Source organism: Dipodomys spectabilis, unplaced genomic scaffold (assembly GCF_019054845.1).
Source record: "Dipodomys spectabilis isolate Male_0828 unplaced genomic scaffold, ASM1905484v1 ptg000002l, whole genome shotgun sequence".
NCBI classification, from domain to species: domain Eukaryota; kingdom Metazoa; phylum Chordata; class Mammalia; order Rodentia; family Heteromyidae; genus Dipodomys; species Dipodomys spectabilis.
In genome coordinates this window covers 46971824-46994343 of record NW_024870679.1, presented here as the reverse complement: position 1 = coordinate 46994343, position 22520 = coordinate 46971824, and the positions used below count along the sequence as shown (strand labels likewise).

The following is a 22520-nucleotide window of genomic DNA, read 5'->3' as shown; positions in this document are numbered from 1 at the left end:
GCTGTGGAGAGTGGATTTCATAGCTTCAAGCAGAATTTCTGACTGGCGTTTGAGTGGATTCCTGACACAGGGGTTTGTTGAACATTGTCCTCTGCAGGTCCCCTTCAGAAGCCCAAATGGCATTATATAATCGAATACACCAAGCACTTGTGGCCTAGCACCTATCACCTAATCCCAGTTGTCAGACCTTCTTCAGTTTTGTCTGGCTAACCACCTTGTATACCTGTCACAATCATTAGACTACTTTAGTCCTTCTACTGTCCCACTGTTGCTACTTCTGCTCATCTGAACATGTGGCTTCCTGGACCTAAAATGTCGGGATGGCCTCTGTGTGTAGGATACAGCTGAGGCAACACTTCTCCTTGTCCTTGTGGGCAGATACATCCCCTCTCCTCACCCTACTCACTCACTGCATCAGCTGTGCATGTTGTTTCATTCCCAAGTTTTCTCATGCACAAGGCAGTGAACGTCTCAAGGCAGGGACTATCATCTTAATTTCCCTGTTGATCTCAATGCCAGGCTTATGTTTAGGGTCTCAACCCCATGGCTTTTATTTCTACTCTGAAAAAAAGTCCCCAATCCATAACCTTCACAAACCTTCTGTACTACTTATTTTCATGGTTTGCTCAGGGGTGGGCATCAGTTCTCTACCTGTGACTGGCACTCTAGTACACCAGCCACATTCAAAGCCTTGAGTTTTAATGACTGAAGCCACACAGCTAAATGTAGGACTGCCAAGACCTATTGTGATAGAATATGAAAAGAACAACTAAAAAGTGCAGAGAGAATAATTTTCTATAGAAAATGAAAATGATCCAGTGTTATAAAAATCACAGTCAAGGACACAGCTAATGATTGGCCTTTTAGTCTGAGGATTTGTTCAATCCTATCACAAGATCCTATGTGAGCTCCTATGTTATGGTAGTCAGACCCAGAGGCTGCTGTGGAACAGGGGCATTATCTAGGTGCCTGAAGGATGCTGGGAAAAAGGTCTTGTTCCCATGGTATGCTTTCTCTTCACATCAAAAACAAATAAAATGTAATGGAATAATCTCTGTTTTCACAGTGAACCTTTAGCCAATGGTTTACTTCTTGGATATTTTTTTCCCCCTTCTAGTAACAGGGTTTGAACTCAGGATTTCAAATTTGTTTGGTTGGTGTTCTACCACTTAAATCCCTCCTCTACATTGTTTTATTTGTTTTTGCTGATTATTTTGTGATGGAGTCTCTCAGACTTTTCTATCATGGCTGACTTCAAACTATGATCCTCCTGAGTAACTAGCATAACAAGAATATTTCACTGGCTATAAAACCCACGAGTAAAAACATTAATTTAGTCTTTAGAAGTTTGTCCCTCATTTTTCATTTTACTTCTTGTTATTTCCTATCTTCTTGGCCCCTATACTTATAATCCCTGATGCTGTAATTTTAGTAAAGAAGACAACAAATGATTAATAGCTACTAACACATCTCTAGTAAATAAATCAACATTAGCTTTGTGTGTTATTTTTCTCAAGGGGAATGCATTTTTAAAAGAAAATATGTGGGGATAGGCATAGTGCCTCCTAATTGTAATCCTAGCACTAGAGGATGAAGCAAGAGGAAGAGAACCTGAACCAGTGGGACTGCAAAAGAAGACTCTTAGGGAGGATGGGAAGGGATGGGAAGGGGAAAGAAAGGAGGAGGCAACAATGTTTGATAAGAAATGTATCATTACCTTGCCCATGTATTTGTAAACCCTCTGTATGGTATTTTCACAAAAAAAAAAAAAAAAAAAAAAAAACTTTTTCAAAAACTAGAAAGTATTTGAAGTTACAAGACAGGGAAATGATTCTTGAATTGGAACATTTTACACAAATATTTTATGTGGGAGAAAGAAAAGCTATTTGTTTAGAAATATACTTAAAGCAGCCAACCTTCAGAATTAAAAAGGAGTGACAGCCCCTTTAGCTGGGGAAAAACATAGTTAGAAGATGTGAATTATTTTAGGGAAATTCCAAAAGAGAAAGAAAAGTATGTATTTTTCTCAAAACAGAAGCTAGCTAGGTGCTGGTGGCCCTGGCACACACACGCACGCATGCACGCACGCACGCGCGCGCGCGCAGTTAAAAAAAAACAGTCAGGGCTGGGAAAGTAGCTCAGTGGTAGAGTGCTTGCCTAGCATGCATGAGGCCCTGGGTTTGATTCCTCAGCACCACATAAGAAGAAAAAGCAGAAAGTGGTACTGTGGCTCAAGTGGTAGAGTGCTAGCCTTGAACTGAAGAACAGCACTCAGGCCTAGAGTTCAAGCCCCAGGACTAGCCAAAAAAAAAATTGTTTTGTGAATGCATGGTATAGTGTGAATATTAACTATACACTTAAACACAGTTAAGGTAGACCATTTTGTGTAGTTTACAAATGATCAGTTCTAAAATAAATTGCATCTTTTAAAGGTCATCACTTATTTGATGGAAGTAGTAAGTATAATGCTCAAAAAATATATAGTTTGTCTTTTGAATACAAGTGCCTGTTTTTCTGGAAGGAGCATTTTTACCTCCACCCAAAACATGATTTCCTTCGCCATGGATGAAGTTAGAAAATAAAATATGATTGTGGCAATACCAGCTTTTATATAATTAGCAACTTAGCCATGTATTTTCACTTTTATATTTAGCTAAAGCAATGCATAGTTTCAGGTTTTTCCTCTTTTTCAACAGCTAGCAAGGGTGAGAAACTTTTTCCTGCCAAGGGCCATTTGGATATTTCTAACATTATTCGTGGGTTATATAAAATTATCAGTACAGGCAGCTGACAACAAAAATACATGTCTCTTCCATCAGGTGTTAAATGATTTTGCAGGCCTTTTATGGCCCAATGGCCTGACATTTCCCACCTCTGAAAAGGAGAGAAGAAATTAATTAGTATTAAGAATCTTGTCATGCTGGGTACTGGTGGCTCAAGCCTGTAATCCTATATACCACTGAGACCTGAGGATTGTGGTTTGAAGCCAGCCCAGGCAGGAAAGTAAGACTCTTATGCATGAGACTCTTATCTCCAATTAACCACCAGAAAACTGTAAGTGGAGCTGTGGCTCAAAGTGGTAGAGTGCTAGCCTTGAGCAAAAAGAGCTCAGGGATAGCACCCAGGTCCTAAGTTCAAGACCAATTACTGACAAGAACAAAAAACAAAAAAACTTGTTACAAATCATGTACCATCTTCAGTGTAGAATAACATTTTCTATGGTCCATAGGAGCCCAAGGAGACATAACATAAGCAGTGTTCTAGAAGCCACATTAATCCTACAAAACCCTAGATGTCATGCTTGCTTGGCTGGCACTAGACCACCTGAGCCATGATGACTCCAGTCTAGTCTTTTCTGGTTATTTTGGAAATGGAGTCTTATGGATTTTTCTGCCAGGCCTGGCCTTGTATCATGATCCTCCACATATCAGCTTCTTCACTAACTAAGATTATAGATGAGAGCTATTTGTGCCCAGTGCAGGACCTGTCTGTTTTTCAAGAGGGTCTCACTTTGTAGCCCAGGCTGCCCTTGAAGTTGTGATCCTCCTGCCTCTGTCTCCAGAGTAACTGTGATTACAAGTGTACATTAACATGTCCGGCAAGTAACTTCTCTTTTTGATGTTCATATCCTTCCAACTTACTGCTATCCACACCAGCCATTAGCTGCCCTCTTCCTAGCACTACTTAGTTGGTTAGAAATAACTCATCCTGCCCATTTCTGGAAGAATTATGACACTGAAAACTAGTGGGGAATTCTCTACTGTCTAGTCAAGGGATCAAAGTTATTACTGAGTTCCTAGGAGGCACTCATAAAGAGACAGAGGAAAGTCTTACCTTGTTTGATCTGAAGGATGCTGAAAAAGGCTATCATGGTCCGTAGAAAATAGCTACTAGGTGGCCCTCCCAAATTTCCTTGAGGTTCCAATTTTTAGATAGTAATATAAGGATAAAGCAAGCTGTATTCTACTTGGCCAGCAACATAATGTACTTAAAATAGAGCAGGCAGAGAATAAACAGGCAAACAAGGGTTCCAAAATGCCACATGCAATTTCTTTTTTGTTTATTTAGTCCAGTCATACATGACAGAAAAAAAAAGAGAACTTGTAATAGATTTGGAAAGGAATAATGCTATTTTAATGGAGTTAGGGGTAAAATGATACAACTATCACCCCTCGTTTAAAACAATTAAAAAAAAGAATTATTATTGCTTATCTTTTACTTTGGTTTACTAGAGCAAATTCAGAATGAGTTAAAGAACAACAATTTATGGGCTTGTCTAAATTCTGGTGAGAACTGTACTCTTTAACTCTGTTCTCTAAAAATATTTTAGAATATGACAAGAAATCACTTCCAAAGAGGTTATATAACTGTACTAAACGTATTTATTTCTGAGTTTATAAATAATGGTGCTAATAATTTAATTCTGCAGACTGGTTTAATGATATATATACAATAAGGGAGCATATGAGCCTCTGAGAAACACAGCATAGAGGCTAGGAGGACCTACCCTAGAGCTAGGCTGACTTGGATTTGAATCTTGCCTCTGCTATTTATTGTCTACCTGTCCCTGAGCAACTTATTTAAATTTTATACACCTCAATTTCCTATTTTATAAAAAGGAGACACTATACCTCATAGGGCAGGGAGGCACAGGTATGAGGGCACAAATGTTTAAAGTGCTTATAACTGTGTATGATACCTATGGTATAGAAGTATTTGTTAATAGGAACTCAAAACAAATTCTGTGGGTGGGGTCTCAGTAGTAACATTTCATACTCGGTCAACAAAGCAGTTGGAAAAGCAGAGGTTTGGCTGTCTCAAGCATTCACCAAGGCAGCAGGTTATCACAGAGCCAAGTTGTTTCAGTTCAGAAAGCAAAGCCATTCTCAAGGGGTAGGGGAGGAAGAGGGACACAGCTTAAGAGCCAACCTATGGGAGACTGGCTGGAAACCGAAGAGCTGGAATCAGAGCGCTTTATTTTACTCCCAGGATGGTGAACTAGAATAAAAAATAAGTAAACACAAAGAAACAGAGAGAGCAGGAAACATAGAACCAGTCAAGAAAGACAAACTGGCAGAGAGTAGGGGAGCCTCTAGTACACCCACATGCAGCTCTGCTACAGGAGGAAGGAGAGGATGTAGCCGAGCAGGATTTAGTGATGAGGGATTTGGTTGGTCGCGCCCTGCTGCAGCCCTAGCTTCTAGCTGCTTGGATTTAAGTTGATGATTTTTTGGCTGGTGGGCACCTTTTCATGCCTAGCCAGAAGGTGTTTCTCAACCTTGCTTAGGCAACCATGTGTCTTAGAAGTGTCTGGGCTGCTGACAGATATCTTGAACCTCCTCCTGGTCAAGGGGGCTAATAATCATTAGTTCTTTCTTATATGGGAAGGACCCAATACTTTCCCTGATTTTCAGCCATAAGAATTACAGGCTAGGGGCTGGGAAGTTGGCTCAGTGGTAGAGCGCTTGCCTTGCATGCCTGAGGCCCTGGGTTCGATTCCTCAGCACCACATAAGCAAAAAAGAAAAAACCCGGAATTGGCGCTGTGACTCAAGTGGTAGAGCGCTAGTAGCCTTGAACTAAAGAGCTGAGGGACAGCGCCCAGGCCCAGAGTTCAGGCCCCACGACCGGACCAAAAAAAAAAAAAAAAAAAAGAATTATAGGCTAAGGCATCTGAGAGAAAAACCTAAAGGACTACGTCAGGCTCTTCACCAGACTGGTGTTAACATAATGCTCCAAACTGCAACATTTGGATGATACTAATACGATCATAGTTCTCATTCCTGTGTTCTCCTCCTGAAGCCCTGGGCTAGATGAGAGGACACCTGCACACCTTAAAACAACAGAACAATAAACAAAATGCTTTCTTACCTCGGCAGGGATCATTTTTCACTAAAAATTCATCCAAGGCCATCCATCCTCCACCAACTCGAACCATCACGGTGCTACGCAGAATACGGACCAGCCGCAACTGCTGAGAATCCCCAAACTGTAGAATAAAGGGAAACTTAGTTTATGAGTATGCCTTAAGGCATATCTCTATTTTTTCCCCAAAAGCAGACTGTATTCAGATAGGAATGATAATATTAATTTTTTTATTTTAATTAATTTTCTCAAGAAATTGAGCCATAGTGCTCAATCATTTGAACCATAGCTCCACTTCTGTTTTTTTTTTCCTTGTTAACTGGAAATGAGAGTCTCATGGACTTTCTTGCCTGGGCTGGCTTTGAACTGCAATCCTTGGATCTCAGGTCTTCTGAGTACCTAAGATTACAGTTGTGAGCTACTGGCCTGGCCAATATGACAGTTTGGAGAAAAATCTTAAATTCTCTTTTTTGTCTCTGTGTGTGTTTTTTAAATTTTTTATTGAAGAGTTGGCAGAAACACCAAGCGACAGATATGCTTTCTTGAGGGCTATAAATGTAGTTCAGTGATAGAACACTTGCTTCCTAATGTGCAAGACCTTGGGCTAGATCTTCAACACAAGAAGAAAAAAAAGAGAGCTTGGTTCAGACTAGAGTATATTTCAAATACTTTCGACTAGGAAAATGCCAGCACTGTGTACCAAAAGGAGAGGAAGAAGATAAACAAATGTTGCTCACTTTATTCTTTTAAAGATTCTGCCCAAATTGTAGCACCCCATGTTGTAAAGCTTAAAGGGTGTATGTGTATTTATCAACTTCTGAATACAGTGTGCTCAAAAATTAAATGGAGAAAATACTGAATCAAGCATGAAGAAAACCTTTGCAAAGCATCATTACAAAGTTAGAAGAAAATTTGATACTTTCTGCATCCAGTTTTCACAGTGAAACCTAAGTATTTCTATTTGTGATTACACCAGCAGAAAGGTTTTCTTTAGCTGGACAAATGATTAGGTAACATAGATGAAATAAAAATTTTAATCTCCCATCATAATCATAATCTTTTTTTTGCCAGTCCTGAGCTTCTTTTTGCTCAAGGCTAGCGCTCTACCACTTGAGCCACAGTGCCACTTCCAGCGTTTTCTGTGTATGTGGTACTGAGGAATCAAATCCAGGGTTCATGCATGCTAGGCAAGCACTCTACCACTAAGCCACATTCCCAGCCCCATAATCATTCTTAGTATCTTACAACAAGCATGATTTTTTTTCTCTTCTGGAATCAGAATTGCTGAGTAGCCCAGACCAGCTTTGAATTCTAGATTCTCCTGTCTCAGCTTCCTGAATATTGGGTTTATAGGTATGCACCACTACACTGGGCTCACATACATGCTCTTCTGTTACCTTTTTCCCCCCTTTTTTCTTGCCTAACATTACTGCTTCCCAGATCTACCTTAACACCAGTCTTTCCCATTGTATAAATCACCCTCTTCCCAGAATGAAAAGGAAACAAAAGACAAGTATACCAAAATTCCAAAACAAACATCAAACATATAGTTAAAGAAATGTAATTTTAGCCCAGTGCTAGTGCAGTCCCACCTGTAATCTTAGCTACTCAGGAGGCTGAGATCTGAGGATCATGGTTCAAAGTCAGCAAGGCAGGAAAGTCTGTGAGACTCTTATCTCCAATTAACCACCAGAAAACCAGAAGTGGAGCTGTGGCTCAAAGTGGTAGAGTGCTAGCTTTGGGCCAAAAACTGAGAGACAATGCTGAGGCCCTGAGTTCAAGCCCCACAACTGACCAAAAAAGAAAAGAAAAGAAATGCAAATTTTAAGGGAACGTCCTAGAGAGGTGGTAAAGGGACTACTTAATCATCTAGTTAGGATTTTCATTTAGAGAGTCATAACTTTGAAACGAAGCAGAAAAATAGAAAATCTGACTGCAAATGTGAGAAAGGATGTCTGAAAAGGCATATAACCATCCTTCTTTAATATTAATGAATTGGTGATAATTCTCCATACTTTTGTGCTGACTCAAATGCATTATTTGTATTGACAGGGAGACTGAAAAACACTGTCCCCCCTCCTTCTCTAGCCATATATTTTGAAACCTAATAATCTTACATGATTCATTTGACAGGAATTTTTAAATTTTGGAAGTCCTGGGGATTAAATCAAGAGTCTAGAGTAGGGGTAGGGAACCTTTTTTCAGTTAAGGGCCATTTGGATATTTATAACATCATTCTTGGGTCATACAAAATTATCAGTACAGGCAGTCAGATGAGCTACAGGCAGCCAATGAAAAGAATATGTTTATAACATCATGTGCCAGATGATTTCAAGGGTCTTATCTGGCCCAACATGCCTCACTCCTAGTAGGCAAGAGCTGTACCAATGAGCTCATCCCCAGCTCAACTATATAATTTTAAAAATTCTATGTAAAGGGCTGGGAAGGTGGCTCAGTGGTAGAGCGCTTGCCTTGCACGCGTGAGGCCCTGGGTTCGATTCCTCAGCACCACATAAGCAAAAAGAAAAAACCTGGAAGTGGTGCTGTGCTCAAGTGGTAGAGTGCTAGCCTTGAGCTGAAGAGCTGAGGGACAGCGCCCAGGCCCAGAGTTCAGGCCCCACGACCGGATCCCCCCCACCAAAAAATAAAAATTCTATGTAAGTGAGTGAAAGCATGGAGCAGAAGCAGCAGTATTACCTACAGCATTGCTTCTCCGAGGATTGATGCTATTGTCATGGAGGGGGCAGGTTCTAGGTGTTACTGAGATTTCATCAGACGTAAGGGCAGTAACACTGCACTAGGGTTTTTTTCTGGATAGTTAAGGGGAAGGAAGGATATGTACTTATGTGTCTCCCTGAGTGAACAAAAGAACCCTAGAGTTCTTTTTTCTTGGACTACTGTGTCTTCTGGTGTATTACTGCATTTATCTCATAATTGTTTTGCTTTTAATTTCTCAGTGAAGATCTGGTTAAAAGATTTGCTGAGGGGCTGAGAAGGTGGCTCAGTGGTAGAGTGCTTGCCTTGTATGCATGAGGCCCTGGGTTCGAGTCCTCAGCACCACATAAGCAGAAAAAAAAAGCTGGAAGTGGTGCTATGGCTCAAGTGGTAGAGCACTAGCCTTGAGCTGAAGAGCTGAGGGAAAGTGCCCAGGCTCAGACCCCACGACCGGACCCAAAAAAAAAAAGATTTGCTGAGCTCTGGAAAATGGAGGCTTGATCCAAAGCATTTGAAGTCAGAACAACTGCAGCTGGAGAAACTGAGACCAGAGTGATGAGTGTGGAAGAGTTACTGCACCTCTATACAGAACAGGGTGTAAGAAAAGCTGAGAACTCAGAACCAGGGTCCTGAGGGCCAGTAACCATTGTTTCCTTGTCTCATAGGAGTTTGGATTCTTTTTTTTTTTTGAGGGGGGGTCCGGTCGTGGGGCCTGAACTCTAGGCTTGGGCACTGTCCCTCAGCTCTTCAGCTCAAGGCTAGTGCTCTACCACTTGAGCTACAGCACTACTTCCGGCTTTTTTCTTTTTTTGCTTGTGTGGTGCTAAGGAATCGAACCCAGGGCCTCAGGCATGCAAGGCAAGCGCTCTACCACTGAGCCACCTTCCCAGCCCAGGAACTTGGATTCTTACATCAGCTGTTTGACAGTGGCATGTGAAGTCTGAGTTGTGAACTAAAGTGAACTTCATAGTTCTGTTTGCAATATTAGAACACCTTATTGGGCGCTTTCCTGGTCAATGGCACAATGGAGAAGGGTCCCAAGCACTCGCATAGCTATCAGAAGGCAGATATGCTTGGGCACTTGACTGCAATGTTTAATTGCTTAATTAGCAGTGCTGGGGATGAAATCCAGAACTTCACACATGCTAGGCAAGTGTTCCAAGTGCCACCAAGCTATAATAATAGCATTATTATTTTTGTGGTAATGGACTTCAAACTTGCTAGTAGGTGCTCTATTGCTTGAGTCATGACTCTAGCCCTTTTAATTTCTGAGATTAGAGTCTCATTTTTTGTTAAGTTGTCCTATTTATGATTCCCACAGTAGATGGGCTAATAGGAACATGTGTAGTTTTTTCTATTCAGATGGAGTCATGTAAACTTTGTGCTTGAACTGCTATACTGATCTCTACCACCTGAGTAGACAGGATAACAGGGTAAGTCATCAGTGCCCAGATAAAAATTATGTTTATTACTTTTGGTGCTGGTACTGGGGCTTAAACTCAGGGCCTCACACTCTAATTTGGCATTTTTGCTCAAGGCTGGTGCTCTACGGCTTCATTCACACTTCCATTTTTCCAGCTTTTTGCTGGTTAATTGGAGATAAGAGTCTCATGAAATTTCTGGGCTGGCTTTGAACCATGACCCTCAGATCTCAGCATTGCCTGAGCAGCTAGGATTACAGGCATGAGCCACTAGCTCCCAGCAATTCTATTTTTGAGATAGGGTCTTACTAAACTGCCTATGCTGGTTTCAAACTTTCAGTTCTGTGTCAGCCTCCCAAGTAGCTAAAATTATAGTCTCCTGCCACCTTGCCTGCCTTGCAATGGTCTATTTTAAAGCCAACTTGACTCCTCTCATTTTAGATTTTTCTATCCCATTCTTTCCATTGGACCAGAATATTACTATAGTTAGTGATTATTCCAGTGAACTTAACATTGATTGAGAGTCTCAAATTAACTCTTAGTGTTTCTAATTTCACATCAGAGAGACAGATTTTACTCATGCAATTTCCTTTTACATTTGAAGGCATAGCACCCCAGAGCCCTCAAAAAGATCTGAGAGGTTAGTTACCAAGCGGAGCCAAGGCTTCCAATTTTTCACAGAAGTATAATTAGGTCCTGTTAGATTCTGTCTGGCCATAATTAGAAACTTCAGGCCATGCCCAATTATGATTTCCATACCATACTTCTATGGAAACTCTACATAATATAAATATTAAGGAAGTACTTAAGGAGACAGTGTTAAAATACTTCAGGATTTTCTGTGTAAATTACAAAGTTTATGTTAACTGTCAAAAACTGGTATGAATCACAATTGGGCTGAGGGTTTTCTGACTCACAATATTGAAGTACAAAACCTGGCTCATTTTACAAGTGGAATGGATTGATCCCACAGGCTTAACTTCCTAAATTGTATTACTTATAACTCAACATAGCACAACATACTTCTAGTTAACCTAATTTTGAATGGAAAACTTTATCTTGATTTTTTTAAAAAGTATACTTGTATGCTTTTGCTGCTGAGGCAGCTTTGAGATACCAGTTCTATTAGCATTTTCTCCACTTGGTAAGACCACCAGATGTGACCCAGGCATGCTTCAGATTATGTCCTCTCCCCACAGCAAAGAACAGGCAGCATCAGCTACAAAGACCATATCCACTGAGAGGGACATTGCAAGGCAAACTGTACCTGATTGCCGAGGAAGAACTATAGACAGTAAGAGTAAAGGATGGAGGGAAAAAAAGAGAACATTTTGTCAAACACTAAGGAATAAAAATCATATCATCATGTTACCAGTCTTCCAAATATATACACTGACCATATTCCTATCAAACGCCTGCCATAGGAATATGATTTTGCAATATTCTGCTATTCTTAGCAACTCATTTCTCTTAGGCAATTACAAAAACAAAACAAAACAGAAAAACAAAAACAAACCCAACCCCCCGCCCAAAAAAACCAAAAACCAACCAAGAAAACAAAACCCAATAAGCAAGTATAGTATTACTTGGAGCTCTAACTAAATGCTCTAGGTAAGATTCAAGACAGTCACCCAACACTTTTCAGCTATTGGCACAGAGCTTACCTGATGTACTCTAAGAACTTTTTTTTTTTTAATTGTCATGGGGCTTGAACTTAGGGACTAGGCACCGTCCCTGTGCTCTTTTGCTCAAGGCTAGCACTTTACCACTTTGAGCCACAGTACCACTTTTGGTTTTTGAGTGGTTAATTGGAGATCAGAGTCTCATGGGGACTTTTCTGCCCGGGCTGGCTTTGAACCACAATCCTCAGATCTCAGCCTCCTCAGTAGTTAGGATTACAGGCATGAGCCAACTGGAACCCAGCTTCTCAGAACTTTTTTGAAGAATGGAATCTGGATTTTCCTGTGTACCAATCAAATATGGCCATCTAAATTCTCCTTGCCAATCAAACTTTTCTTAGAACTTTAAGGAACCCCAATAAGCTGCTGAATATACTTTAGGGACTCTATTTGGATCCCTCCCTTCTATATTCTTGAGGCTATTCACAATTTAAAAAAAAAAATATATATATATATACATATATATAGTTTACTATTAGTCATAGCCAAACCAAGCAGGTCTTTCTAGAGAAGACCCCTGAGCTTGGCTCCCCATCTGTGGCCTAGCTCAGAGAAGGCATACAATCTGTTGAATCTCTACAGCTTACTTGCTACTCAGGAGGCTGAGCTCTGAGGATTGTGGTTCAAAGCCAGCCAGGGCAGGAAAGTCTGTGAGACTCTCATCTCCAAAAAACCACTCAGAAAACTGAAAGTGGTGCTGTGGCTCAAGTGGTAGAGCGCTTACCTTGAACTGAAGAGCTGAGGGATAGCACCCAGGCCCAGAGTTTAAGCCCCATGACCAAAAAGAAAAAAAAAAATCTCTACAGCTTCTCTATTCATCTGATCCTGGAAGACATTCAGGTTCATGAAGACTAGCTTTCTGGGATTTAATCATCAGTCATTTGATATAATTGTTTCTAAAAGTGCTTTCTAAAGGTCCCTCCTTGAAGACTTCAACTGGCTCAGAGGCAAGGGTTTTGAAATGTCTTATTGTCAACATCTACTGTTTAGGTAAATATGGTAATTTTTCAGATGGTACTATGTAAAGCACTAGTAGGATACTGACATTTGACATCCAGAGATGAGAATCAAACAGTGACTATATCTCTAATCCATGGGCTCTGGGTACCAGCTGAGAAGGTGAAATTATGTCTGCTATATGTCAAGTTGCTTTCAAGGACCGCATAGAAGGGAACCACCACTATGAGAATGTTTTTTGTTTTTGTTTGCTCCCCTTTTCTTACCCGATATTTATTCTCTCCAATCTGTTCCACCTGAAACCTTTTTGCACACTTGCACTGAGCCACTTGTCTTGTGACCTATTGATTAAAAACAATAACAGAAAAGAAAAAGAAAGTGTAAAGGGCAGAGAAAAACTTTCTAGTCAGAGAAACTATGTTATTTTTAAAAAATGTGAACAGAATGAATAAAGCCATTCATTATTCTTCAGGCATTTCATGTTCTTGACACATGCATTTATCTTTTACTCAAAAACACACTGCTTTTATTGAGATAAAAGGGACATTGAGAGAAAAAAATTATATCAAAGAAAAATTTCAGGAACTATATAAAACACTCTCCCATCCTGCTTCAAAATTCCTTTAGAGGATAGTGCTAATATGTCTACATGAAAAGCAAGTAATTAATAAAGCTAATTATGAACTGATCAAAATTTCCTAAGCAGTTGGCATTGTTGTATATCAAGCTAACTCCCAAGACTGGCTCTCCTCCCTTCCTAATACATACTGAAATTTCTATGTGCTAATGAAATTGCTATTTTCGACAAGATATGGTTTTTAATGAGAAAATGCTTGATGCATACTACATTGAAAACCTCATTCCTGAATTATGAAGTAGGATGCTCAGGACTGAGAAAGTCCATTCTAAGTGACATGGTACCTATGAACCAGGAAGAGAATAATTCCCTGGAAAGATCCTATGTGGACTTCAGAGAAGCATAGATATAATGGCAATCCTATCTAGACTAGCCCAAGATAGAGCCCAGTAGCCAAAGATACTTTGGGGTCCTTTGACTTACCACCTGAAAGTTAAATAGAATTCCCAATAATCACAGATGAGTCTAAGCATTGATATGGTAACTGCACCCAACCTAATCCAGGACAATAATAAATCTATAGTAAATAATATGGTCATAGTAATTGTCATACCTCATCTTCAATTTTATCTGCATCAGTTGTTGGTCGATAAGCATCTTTGTTGGGATGGAGAGCAGCAACGAATTCATAGTAGTCAATGTAGCCATCTCCATCTCTGTCAAAAATGTCAGCCACAGCAGTCATCTCTAACTTAGTGGTAGGGAATTCTAGCAAAAGGAAACAATTTAAAACATTAAAAAGGCTTATTTAGTTCGTATGTGAATAATTGAAAGAAAAAATATGGTAAAATAATTTTTTTTAACTTGAAAACCAACAGTTCACTTTAGAAAACTCAGGAAATTTAAATTATACAGCTAAAAATCATTCCAAAACTATAACATCTAAGGACTACTCATTGTAATGACGAGCATATCTGCTTATATATTCTCCTACCCTTATGTAATATACCAAAAAAGGTATAAAATATTACAGTCCCCTGTAATCCTGCCAGTCATCTTAATTTACTTATCCACTTCATCCTGACTTTTGCTTAAAAAGACTATTTTGCCAGAATATTATAATTTTTACAAAGTAAGTGCAAGAAAAGTGGAGATGTGGATGAAGTGGTAGAGAGCTATCCTTGAGCAAAAAGCCAAGCTAGAGACTTCAAACCCTACTGGTATATTTGCATGCAGGTGTGTACACACATATAAAGGTGTGAGAAATCCAGGTGTGACTCATGTTTGGAATTATGACTAGACTTACTGGATGCTAAAATGCCATCAATAAACTCCTGACGTGTTATCTTCCCATCCTGGTCCTTGTCAATGCGCCGGAAGAAATCCATGACCCGAGACTTTTTATGATTCATCCAACGCATATACTTTTTCCTCCAGACATCAAAGTCAAAGTTGGCAAATTCCTTCAACTAGAAAGAAATCAAATGTTAGTAATACCTATTGTTCTGGACTCTCAAAGCTTCCCAGAGCATACCCAAACTCTGAGACATTCCATAAAGCCATGCAGGCCTTCCATGGGGCACCAACAATGCTATCTATACATTGTCTCATTTGTGAAGGCACATCTTGCTTCTTCATGTAAAGCTACAACCATTTACATGAGCTGTGGTAGAATGCAACAGCAGGAAAAACAGTAACTGAGAAAACATTGTGGGAAACACAGAGTACATAGACTGAGAATGGGTGGAGTCGGCCTTGCTTTCCCTTTGGGCTTTTCCAAAGGTCATCACCACAGAGGTAAGGGAATGAGTTCTATTCCAAGAGGTCTCACCACACCGCTTTCATATTATTTTGAAAGGCTCTATACATATAGCCCATATCAGGAAACTTGTATTTCCCACCATTCTCTGAGACTTTTGTGACAAAATCTGAGTTGAACACAGGAAGCATTAGGAATGCTACCTTGTATCCAAGCATTTTGGAATGGCATCAGAGGAGGAAATTGCCCACCTGACATATATGTTAAATGTTTGGCTTGTGTAGTGAGGAGAGCAATTTTCAGCTACTTGGATTATGTTGGAGATTCACCAACATATATTGGAGATTTTCTTTCCCCTAGTCTTTCAAAGTTAGAAGGAAGGGGGGAAACAAAGCACCAGAACAGATATACTTAAAATTCAACTGGCCTTTAGAATTAACAACAACAACAACAAAAAAAACACAGAACACTCACTTCCAGGCATAGCTGCTTTGATATGCACAAATAAAAGAATATAAAAGACATTAGAGGTTTGTTTCAGAAACTAGGTAGTACCATATTTTTAAAAATAACTGGACACTTAGAAATAGACCTACTGAAGACTAGCAGTAACCAGATAGTGGGCAATTAATTAAGAAGAAAAAAAAAAGGAGTCAGGAGCTGGTGGCTCACGCCTGTAATCCTAGCTACTCAGGAAGCTAAGATCTGAGGATTGCAGTTCAAAGCCAGCCTGGGCAAGGAAAATCCGTGAGACTCTTATCTCCAATTAACCACCAGAAAACTGGAAGTGGTGCTGTGGCTCAAGTAGTAGAGTGCTCGCCTTGAGCTAAAGAGCACCCAGGCCCAGAGTTCAAGCCCAAGTCTACAACCAACCCCCCAAAAATAATACTTCACAAATTTACATGTCATCTTTGCACAGGGGCTACATTAAACTTTTCTGTATCATTCAATTTTATGGTGCCACATGAAGACAACAAAAATTTACTCTTATTTCATAATCATATAGCATATTTCTCTATCTTTACATGAATGGCTTAATGACGATTTCTGTGGTAAGCTTTATAGTTACATTCCTCATCATCAGCCACAGAAAGGTCTTGAGGATTGGGCCACAGGCCTGACCCTTTCTTGCTTTCCATCACCAGATGTAACAACCTCTTTTGTGAAAGGTTTTCTTAAAATGTCTTTTCTCACTTTGGGGTTTGAAGGATTACTAGCACAGGTCTGATTCTACTTCTGGATAGGTAAAGGCACACAGGTCAGACCAAAAGGGCATCAAAAACACTTGAAGACCACTCATTAGAGCCATTACCTCCTCCAGTCTATCCAAGGCATCATTCAGCTTCCGCTGGCGTTCCAGTGCTAACAGCCACACTTGCTGCCAGCGGGCAGAGAGCTGATTGATCCGTGGATTTTTTGCTTCAGATTGTGAGAGGATTGGCATAGGAGGAGGTGTGGGCTGACTTAAGGGCTTTCCTAAAAGCAAAAACAATCACAACATTAGAAACCTTGGTTTTGTCAGTCCACAGAGAAATAGCTCTATGTGTGAATTTTAAGAGAAGTTAATAATGATATCCAGCCAATAACTGAGAAAAGAAACATGGGACTTGGCAACATTTAGGTGTGGGAGTATACTGATTCCAGAGTTACTGGTCCTCTGTCTAGCATACAAGTACTTACCTGTCTCCTACACATCTCTAACCAATTCTGTCCTACTTAGTGAACTGAGGACATGTCAACTCAACCATAAGAAGCAGGGGAAGAGCACTTGTGTGTGTCTTTAATTTGTAATTACTAAATCCTCTTTGCAACCCAGAACTCATTGATGATATGAGATTTTGGTACATGTAAGAAGGAATATGATTACTACAAAGTTGGCAATGTGAGGCTTTAATTCACACAGGTTGCTCTGAGAATAAAGTTGATGTAAAAAAAAAAAAAAAAGAACCAGGGGAATTCTATAGGTGCTGATTTTTGTTACAGCTAACTTACTGTAAACTAAATGTAAATAGCTAAAACTAATGACCACAACAGTACCTTGCAATTTCATACCAATCTGAGAAAATAAAGAGTATAGGTGGTCTGTTGGCACTAGAAGAGTGAATTTCAATAAAAAATTTTCGTTAAAAATCTAGTATGTATTTGAAAATCAAATTTTAATTCTATTTTTTTCTTTTGTGGGTTGTGGGGCTTGAACTCTGGGCCTGGCCACTGTCCCTGAGCAGCTCTTCAGCTCAAGGTGAGCAAGGGCTCTACCACTTGAGCCACAGAGTCACTTTGTAATTCTTTTTATTTTTTTTTTTTTTTTGGGGTCCGGTTGTGGGGCCTGAACTCTGGGCCTGGGCGCTGTCCCTCAGCTCTTCAGATCAAGGCTAGCGCTCTACCACTTGAGCCACAATGCCACTTCCGGGTTTTTTCTTTTTGCTTATGTGGTGCTGAGGAATCGAACCCAGGGCCTCAGGCATGCAAGGCAAGCACTCTACCACTGAGCCATCTTCCCAGCCCTTGTAATTCTTTTGATAGGCACTTTGAAAGTGATCTTTCTCCTTCTCTCTCCCTTGCTCTCTCTTTCTGTACTTCAGTCTTTCTTCCTTTTCCTTTGTGTATGGGAGGAGTGCTCATTTTCAAAGAGCAGGAAGGAAGCAACCTAGTACATTTGGACTGGAAACATACTGCTACCACTGCGAGATTTCTCGATGAAAGGAGCATGGGTAGGCTCTACATTCTTCCTTTTGTATGTTTTCGTGACCCGGTCCACATCAGGTTGTTTGCGTGTCATTTCCTCCATAAATGTCTGTTAAACATAAAAAAGAAAAATATGAAAGAGAAATGGAAATATGAAACTTTTAATTAAGGGTAAGCCCAATCTAACTGCTCAAGTAACAGATGGCCTTGCATCTGTCTTTTTTTTTTTTTTGGTTGGTCATGGTCTAGGCCTGGGTGCTATCACTCAGCTCTTCAGCTCAAGGCTAGCACTCTACAACTTGAGCCACAGTTCTCACTTCCTGTTTTCTGAGTGGTTTATTGGAAATAAGAATCTCACCGAATTGTCTCACTCTTTTTAAGAAATGTAACAAAGGGATTTTATCAAGTGATTAAGACCTAAATGAGTGTGTTCATAGTGGAGTGACGAAATCAAGAATTCAGACTACTAAATGCCATACAGATGTCAAGGGAAGACCTGGGACAAGTAACTCACAGCCTGATGCCTAGGCTGAGTTACTGAGGGTTGAAGAATTCAGCAAAAAAACTGAAGGGGGGCTGGCAATCCTAGCAGACAGAGTTTAGGGAGAGTCAAAAAGTTTGACATTGCTGTGAAACTCACTGGTTTAGCAGAAAATATAGTCAGAGAAGTAGAAAGGTGGAATTAGAAGACAGGAAGTGAAAGACCCCAAAAGGACTATGTCAAAACTAAGAGACTGGGATATGCTGAGAATGGCAGGGACTAATTGCAGGATTTTGATCCATGGAAGAGACATAATCAGGTCTATGCTTTAAGAGCAGAAGGCAGAGTTGATGGGAGAGCAGAAGCAGGTAAGGACAAGTAATATGGAGATAAGGTTATCAAATTGCTGTAGGGCTGGGAAGGCAACTCAGTGGTAGAGCGCTTGCCTTGCATGCCTTGAGGCCCTGGGTTCGATTCCTCACCCCACATAAGCAAAAAGAAAAAAGCCAGAAGTGGCACTGTGGCTCAAGTGGTAGAGTGCTAGCCTTGAGCTGAAGAGCTGAGGGACAGCGCCCAGGCCCAGAGTTCAGGCCCCATGACCGGACCCAAAAAAACCCCCCCAAAAAAACCCCAACAAATCAAATTGCTGTAGTAACTGAGGCAAAACACAGTGAAGGTCTGAGCCAGAGAAAGAAAGGTGGAGTCATGAAGCATTTTGAAAGTAGGTGAGATACACAGCTGTCATCTTAGCACTGGGGAGGCAGAGGCAGGAGGATCATGTGTTCAAGGCCAGCTTTGGAAACATAGTGAGACCTTGTCTTAAAGATTAAAAAAAAAAAAAGAGCAATAGTGGCTCAGCCTGTAATCCTACCTACTTAAGAAACTGAGATCTGAGGATTGTGATTCAAAACCAGCATAGGTAGGAAAGTCCAAAAGACTCTATCTCCAATAAACTACCTCCCAAAAAGCCCGAAGTAGAGCTCTGGCTCAAGTGGAATGCTAACCTTGAGCAAAAGAACTTCAGAGACAGTGCCCAGGTCCTGAGGCCTGCCAGGATTGCTGTGTGTGTGTGTGTGTGTGTGTCAGGGACAGTGCCAGGATTGCTCTGTGTGTGTGTGTGTGTGTGTGTGTGTGTCAGGGACAGTGCCCAGGATTGCTGTGTCTGTGTGTGTGTGTGTGTGTGTGTGTCAGGGACAGTGCCCAGGCCCTGAGGCCTGACAGGATTGCTCTGTGGGGGGTGGGTGTCAGGGACAGTGCCCAGGCCCTGAGGCCTGCCAGGATTGCTGTGTGTGTGTGTGTGTGTGTGTGTCTGTCTGTCTCTCTCGCAGTGCCCAGGCCCTGAGGCCTGCCAGGATTGCTCTGTGTGTGTGCGTGTGCACGCGCTACCAGGATTGCTGTGTGTGTGTGTGTGCACACGCACACCCCCACCTCCACAGATAAGACCCTGTGATTAGATGTGGGATGTGAAGGAAAGGCAGAGTCCCAGGTATATCACAGGTTTCTAAATTTCAGGGAAAGAGGCAGGTTTGAAAGGGAAAGGCAGGACTTCTAGTTTGCTTTATGTCTAGACTGAAGAAGATAATGATGCTGTATAAATGACAGTTAAAGCTGTTGGACTCTATAAATCTCAGTAATTGAACAGTGTCAAGAATGGAACTTCAGCAAATATCAATATTAATGAGTTTTCAGAGGAGGAAGAAAAAGCTGACTGAAAAGGAAGAGTTAAGGAGATGAGAGAAAAGTAAGGTAAGGTAGAGGCACAAAAGTTGGAATGAGAGAGAGAAAGAAAGTGTGTGTATGTTATCAGAGCTTGAACTAAGGGCCTCAAACTCTTGCTTAGCTTTTTCACTCATGACTGGCACTACACCACTTGATTCACACCTTCAGTCCAGTTTTCTTTTGCTGGTGAATTGGAGACATTCTTTTAAACTGACTACTCAGTCTGGCTCTCAGACTTTAGCCACCAGTGCCCAACTTCCTGCCAGCTTTGAAATACAATTAGAGAACTCTGAGGCTATAATCTAAAGCAGGGCACTGTTCTTGATACAATGAGAGCTGGATTATGTTAACAAACTGAATAAGCCTGGAAGATGGGACCTGCAATTCTGGAGGACTCCTTGATTTCGGCGTGGGGAGAGACCTTAAGAAGCCTCAGCTAGCCTATTCCCAGACTCCTGATTCACAGAAACAAAGAAAAACAGAAGGCTATTTTAAGCTAGTCTGTGATAATATGTGTAGTAGCAATTAAAATATAAATTCACAGGGCAAAGGGAATAGGATCTAGCATTATATAGAAAACACCTGTGACATTAGGATACCTGATGCTCAGAAATAAGGGCTTTAACTCGGTCGATGTTTTGAGGGATTGGCTCCTGATCTCGTTGAATGAGTGTAGTCTCAGCCCACTGGATCCATGCCAGAAGTTCTTCCAGCAGCTCAGCATTAGCAACCAATTCTGACAGGGCTGTTTCCAGGCGCTGCTGGTGCTGCCTTGCCCATGTCAGGACCTGAGAGGGAGAAAGAGACCATGGCCTCTTTCAGTTAAGCACATCCCTTTGTTTCAAAGCCCCCTTTCATCCAATCTAAATAATGACTATTTAGAGGAAAGATCAGTCAAGCAGTCAGCTCTTCCGAGAGTAAATACAGCACATTCTATTAAAACACAGGGCTTCTCATGAAGGAGGGAAGCTAAACAAAAAATGGAAGCTAGTAATTAACACATCACTGTATCAACATTACTCTTCCATTTGCTGTACATTAACCAAGAAGTTTACTAAAATATTAAATTAATTTTTGTTTGGCTATTCATAATGAGGGAAAGACTTCATCAGAAGGACAAAGAAAAGAAGACTGTAATATTTGATACCTGTAGTTCCATTTCTTTGGGTATATGATGACTCACCTCCTCAAAGCGAGCTCGGATAATTGTGATCCAGTGTTTGATAGTCGTGATGCAATCAGGATGGCAGACAGCCAGGATGACTTCTCCCATGGCCACTGCTGCATTCACATCCACTTGCTTCTCTTCTACTTTCTTCATGAATTCCTAAACAAAGTCAAAAACAAAAACTTAAGAATCTACTCTACCAAAACTATTAGTTCACATTGAAAGGGGAAACATTTTCTTTTTCCCCTTCTCTATATGTGTTAACACAAGCCTCTTAAACCCTGTTTCTTGGAGCCTCTGACATTTTCTGTCTAGTTCTAAAGATTTGGGAAGGTGAGATTTGTACACAAGAACAAATTTGCTAGAGATAATGAAAAGGTAAGGATACAGATTCTAGTCTCTCTTTTTGTGTGTGTGTGTGTGCCAGTCCTGGGGCAGGCCCAGGTGTTGTCCCCGAGCTTTTTTGTTCAAGGCTAGTGCTCTACCACTTGAGCCACAGCTCCACTTCCAGCTCTTCTTGGTATTGGTCGTTAATTTAGAGATGAAAGTTTCACAGACTCTCCTGCCTGGACTGGCAAACTATGATCTTCAGATCTCAGCTTCCTTAGTAGCTACGATTATAGGCATAAACCACCAATGCCTAGCTAGCTCTTCAAAGACATTTTTTTTTTTTTTTTTTGGGTCTAATCGTGGGGCTAGTTAGCTCTTCAAAGACATTTTTTTTTTTTTTTTTGGTCCGATCGTGGGGCCTGAACTCTGGGCCTGGGCGCTGTTCCTCAGCTCTTCAGCTCAAGGCTAGCGCTCTACCACTTGAGCCACAGCGCCACTTCTGGCTTTTTTCTTTTTGCTTATGTGGTGCTGAGGAATCGAACCCAGGGCCTCATGCATACGAGGCAAGCATTCTACCACTGAGCCACCTTCCCAGCCCCTTCAAAGAAATTTTTAATTAAAAAAAAAAAAATTGATTGAGCCCGGTGCTGGTTGCTCACATCTGTAATCCTAGCTAGTCAGGAAGCTGAGATCTGAGGATCATGGTTCAAAGCCAGCCCGGGCAGGAAAGTCCATGCGACTCTTGTCTCCAATAAACCACCAGAAAATGGCAAGTGGTGCTGTGACTCAAGGGTAGAGAACTAGCCTTGAGCTGAAGAGCTGAGGGACAGTGCCCAGGCCCAGAGTTCAAGACCTACAACACTCCCCCCCACCCCCCCAAAAAAAGATTGATTGATTGTGATTAACTGTACCAGTATCAGGGACTGAACTTAGAGGCTTCATGCTCTTATTCAGGTTTTTTTCAAGTTAGTACTCTACAACTTGAGCCATGCTTCCAATTTGGCGTTTTGCTTACTAACTGGAGATGGAGAATTATGGACTTCTCTGTGTTGGTTTCAAACCTCAACCCTCTAGGTCTCAGCCTCTTGTAATTAGGATTATAGGCATAAGCCACAGCCACCTGGCTATCTCATTTTTGCTCATTTCTATATTTGTAAATACACCT

At 40.9% G+C, this 22520-nt stretch overlaps 1 protein-coding gene and 1 pseudogene across 11 annotated transcripts in view; both read right to left on the bottom strand.

Annotated features, from left to right (window-relative positions):
* Window positions 1-22520, bottom strand: part of Macf1 (microtubule actin crosslinking factor 1) — a 364069-nt gene that overhangs the window by 9479 nt on the left and 332070 nt on the right. For 8 of the 11 annotated variants that reach the window (XM_042674998.1, XM_042674983.1, XM_042675025.1 and 5 more), the window contains 9 exons: window positions 21041-21184; window positions 20457-20645; window positions 17646-17766; window positions 16285-16448; window positions 14520-14682; window positions 13827-13981; window positions 12903-12977; window positions 11268-11285; window positions 5871-5988 (listed from right to left, as the gene is read on the bottom strand). In XM_042674998.1, coding sequence (XP_042530932.1) covers window positions 5871-5988; window positions 11268-11285; window positions 12903-12977; window positions 13827-13981; window positions 14520-14682; window positions 16285-16448; window positions 17646-17766; window positions 20457-20645; window positions 21041-21184 — 1147 coding nt within the window. The remainder of the gene's footprint in view (window positions 1-5870; window positions 5989-11267; window positions 11286-12902; window positions 12978-13826; window positions 13982-14519; window positions 14683-16284; window positions 16449-17645; window positions 17767-20456; window positions 20646-21040; window positions 21185-22520) is intronic. The other 3 variants (XM_042675004.1, XM_042675046.1, XM_042675057.1) reach the window with 1 other exon arrangement.
* Window positions 15851-15947, bottom strand: LOC122113213 (annotated as a pseudogene).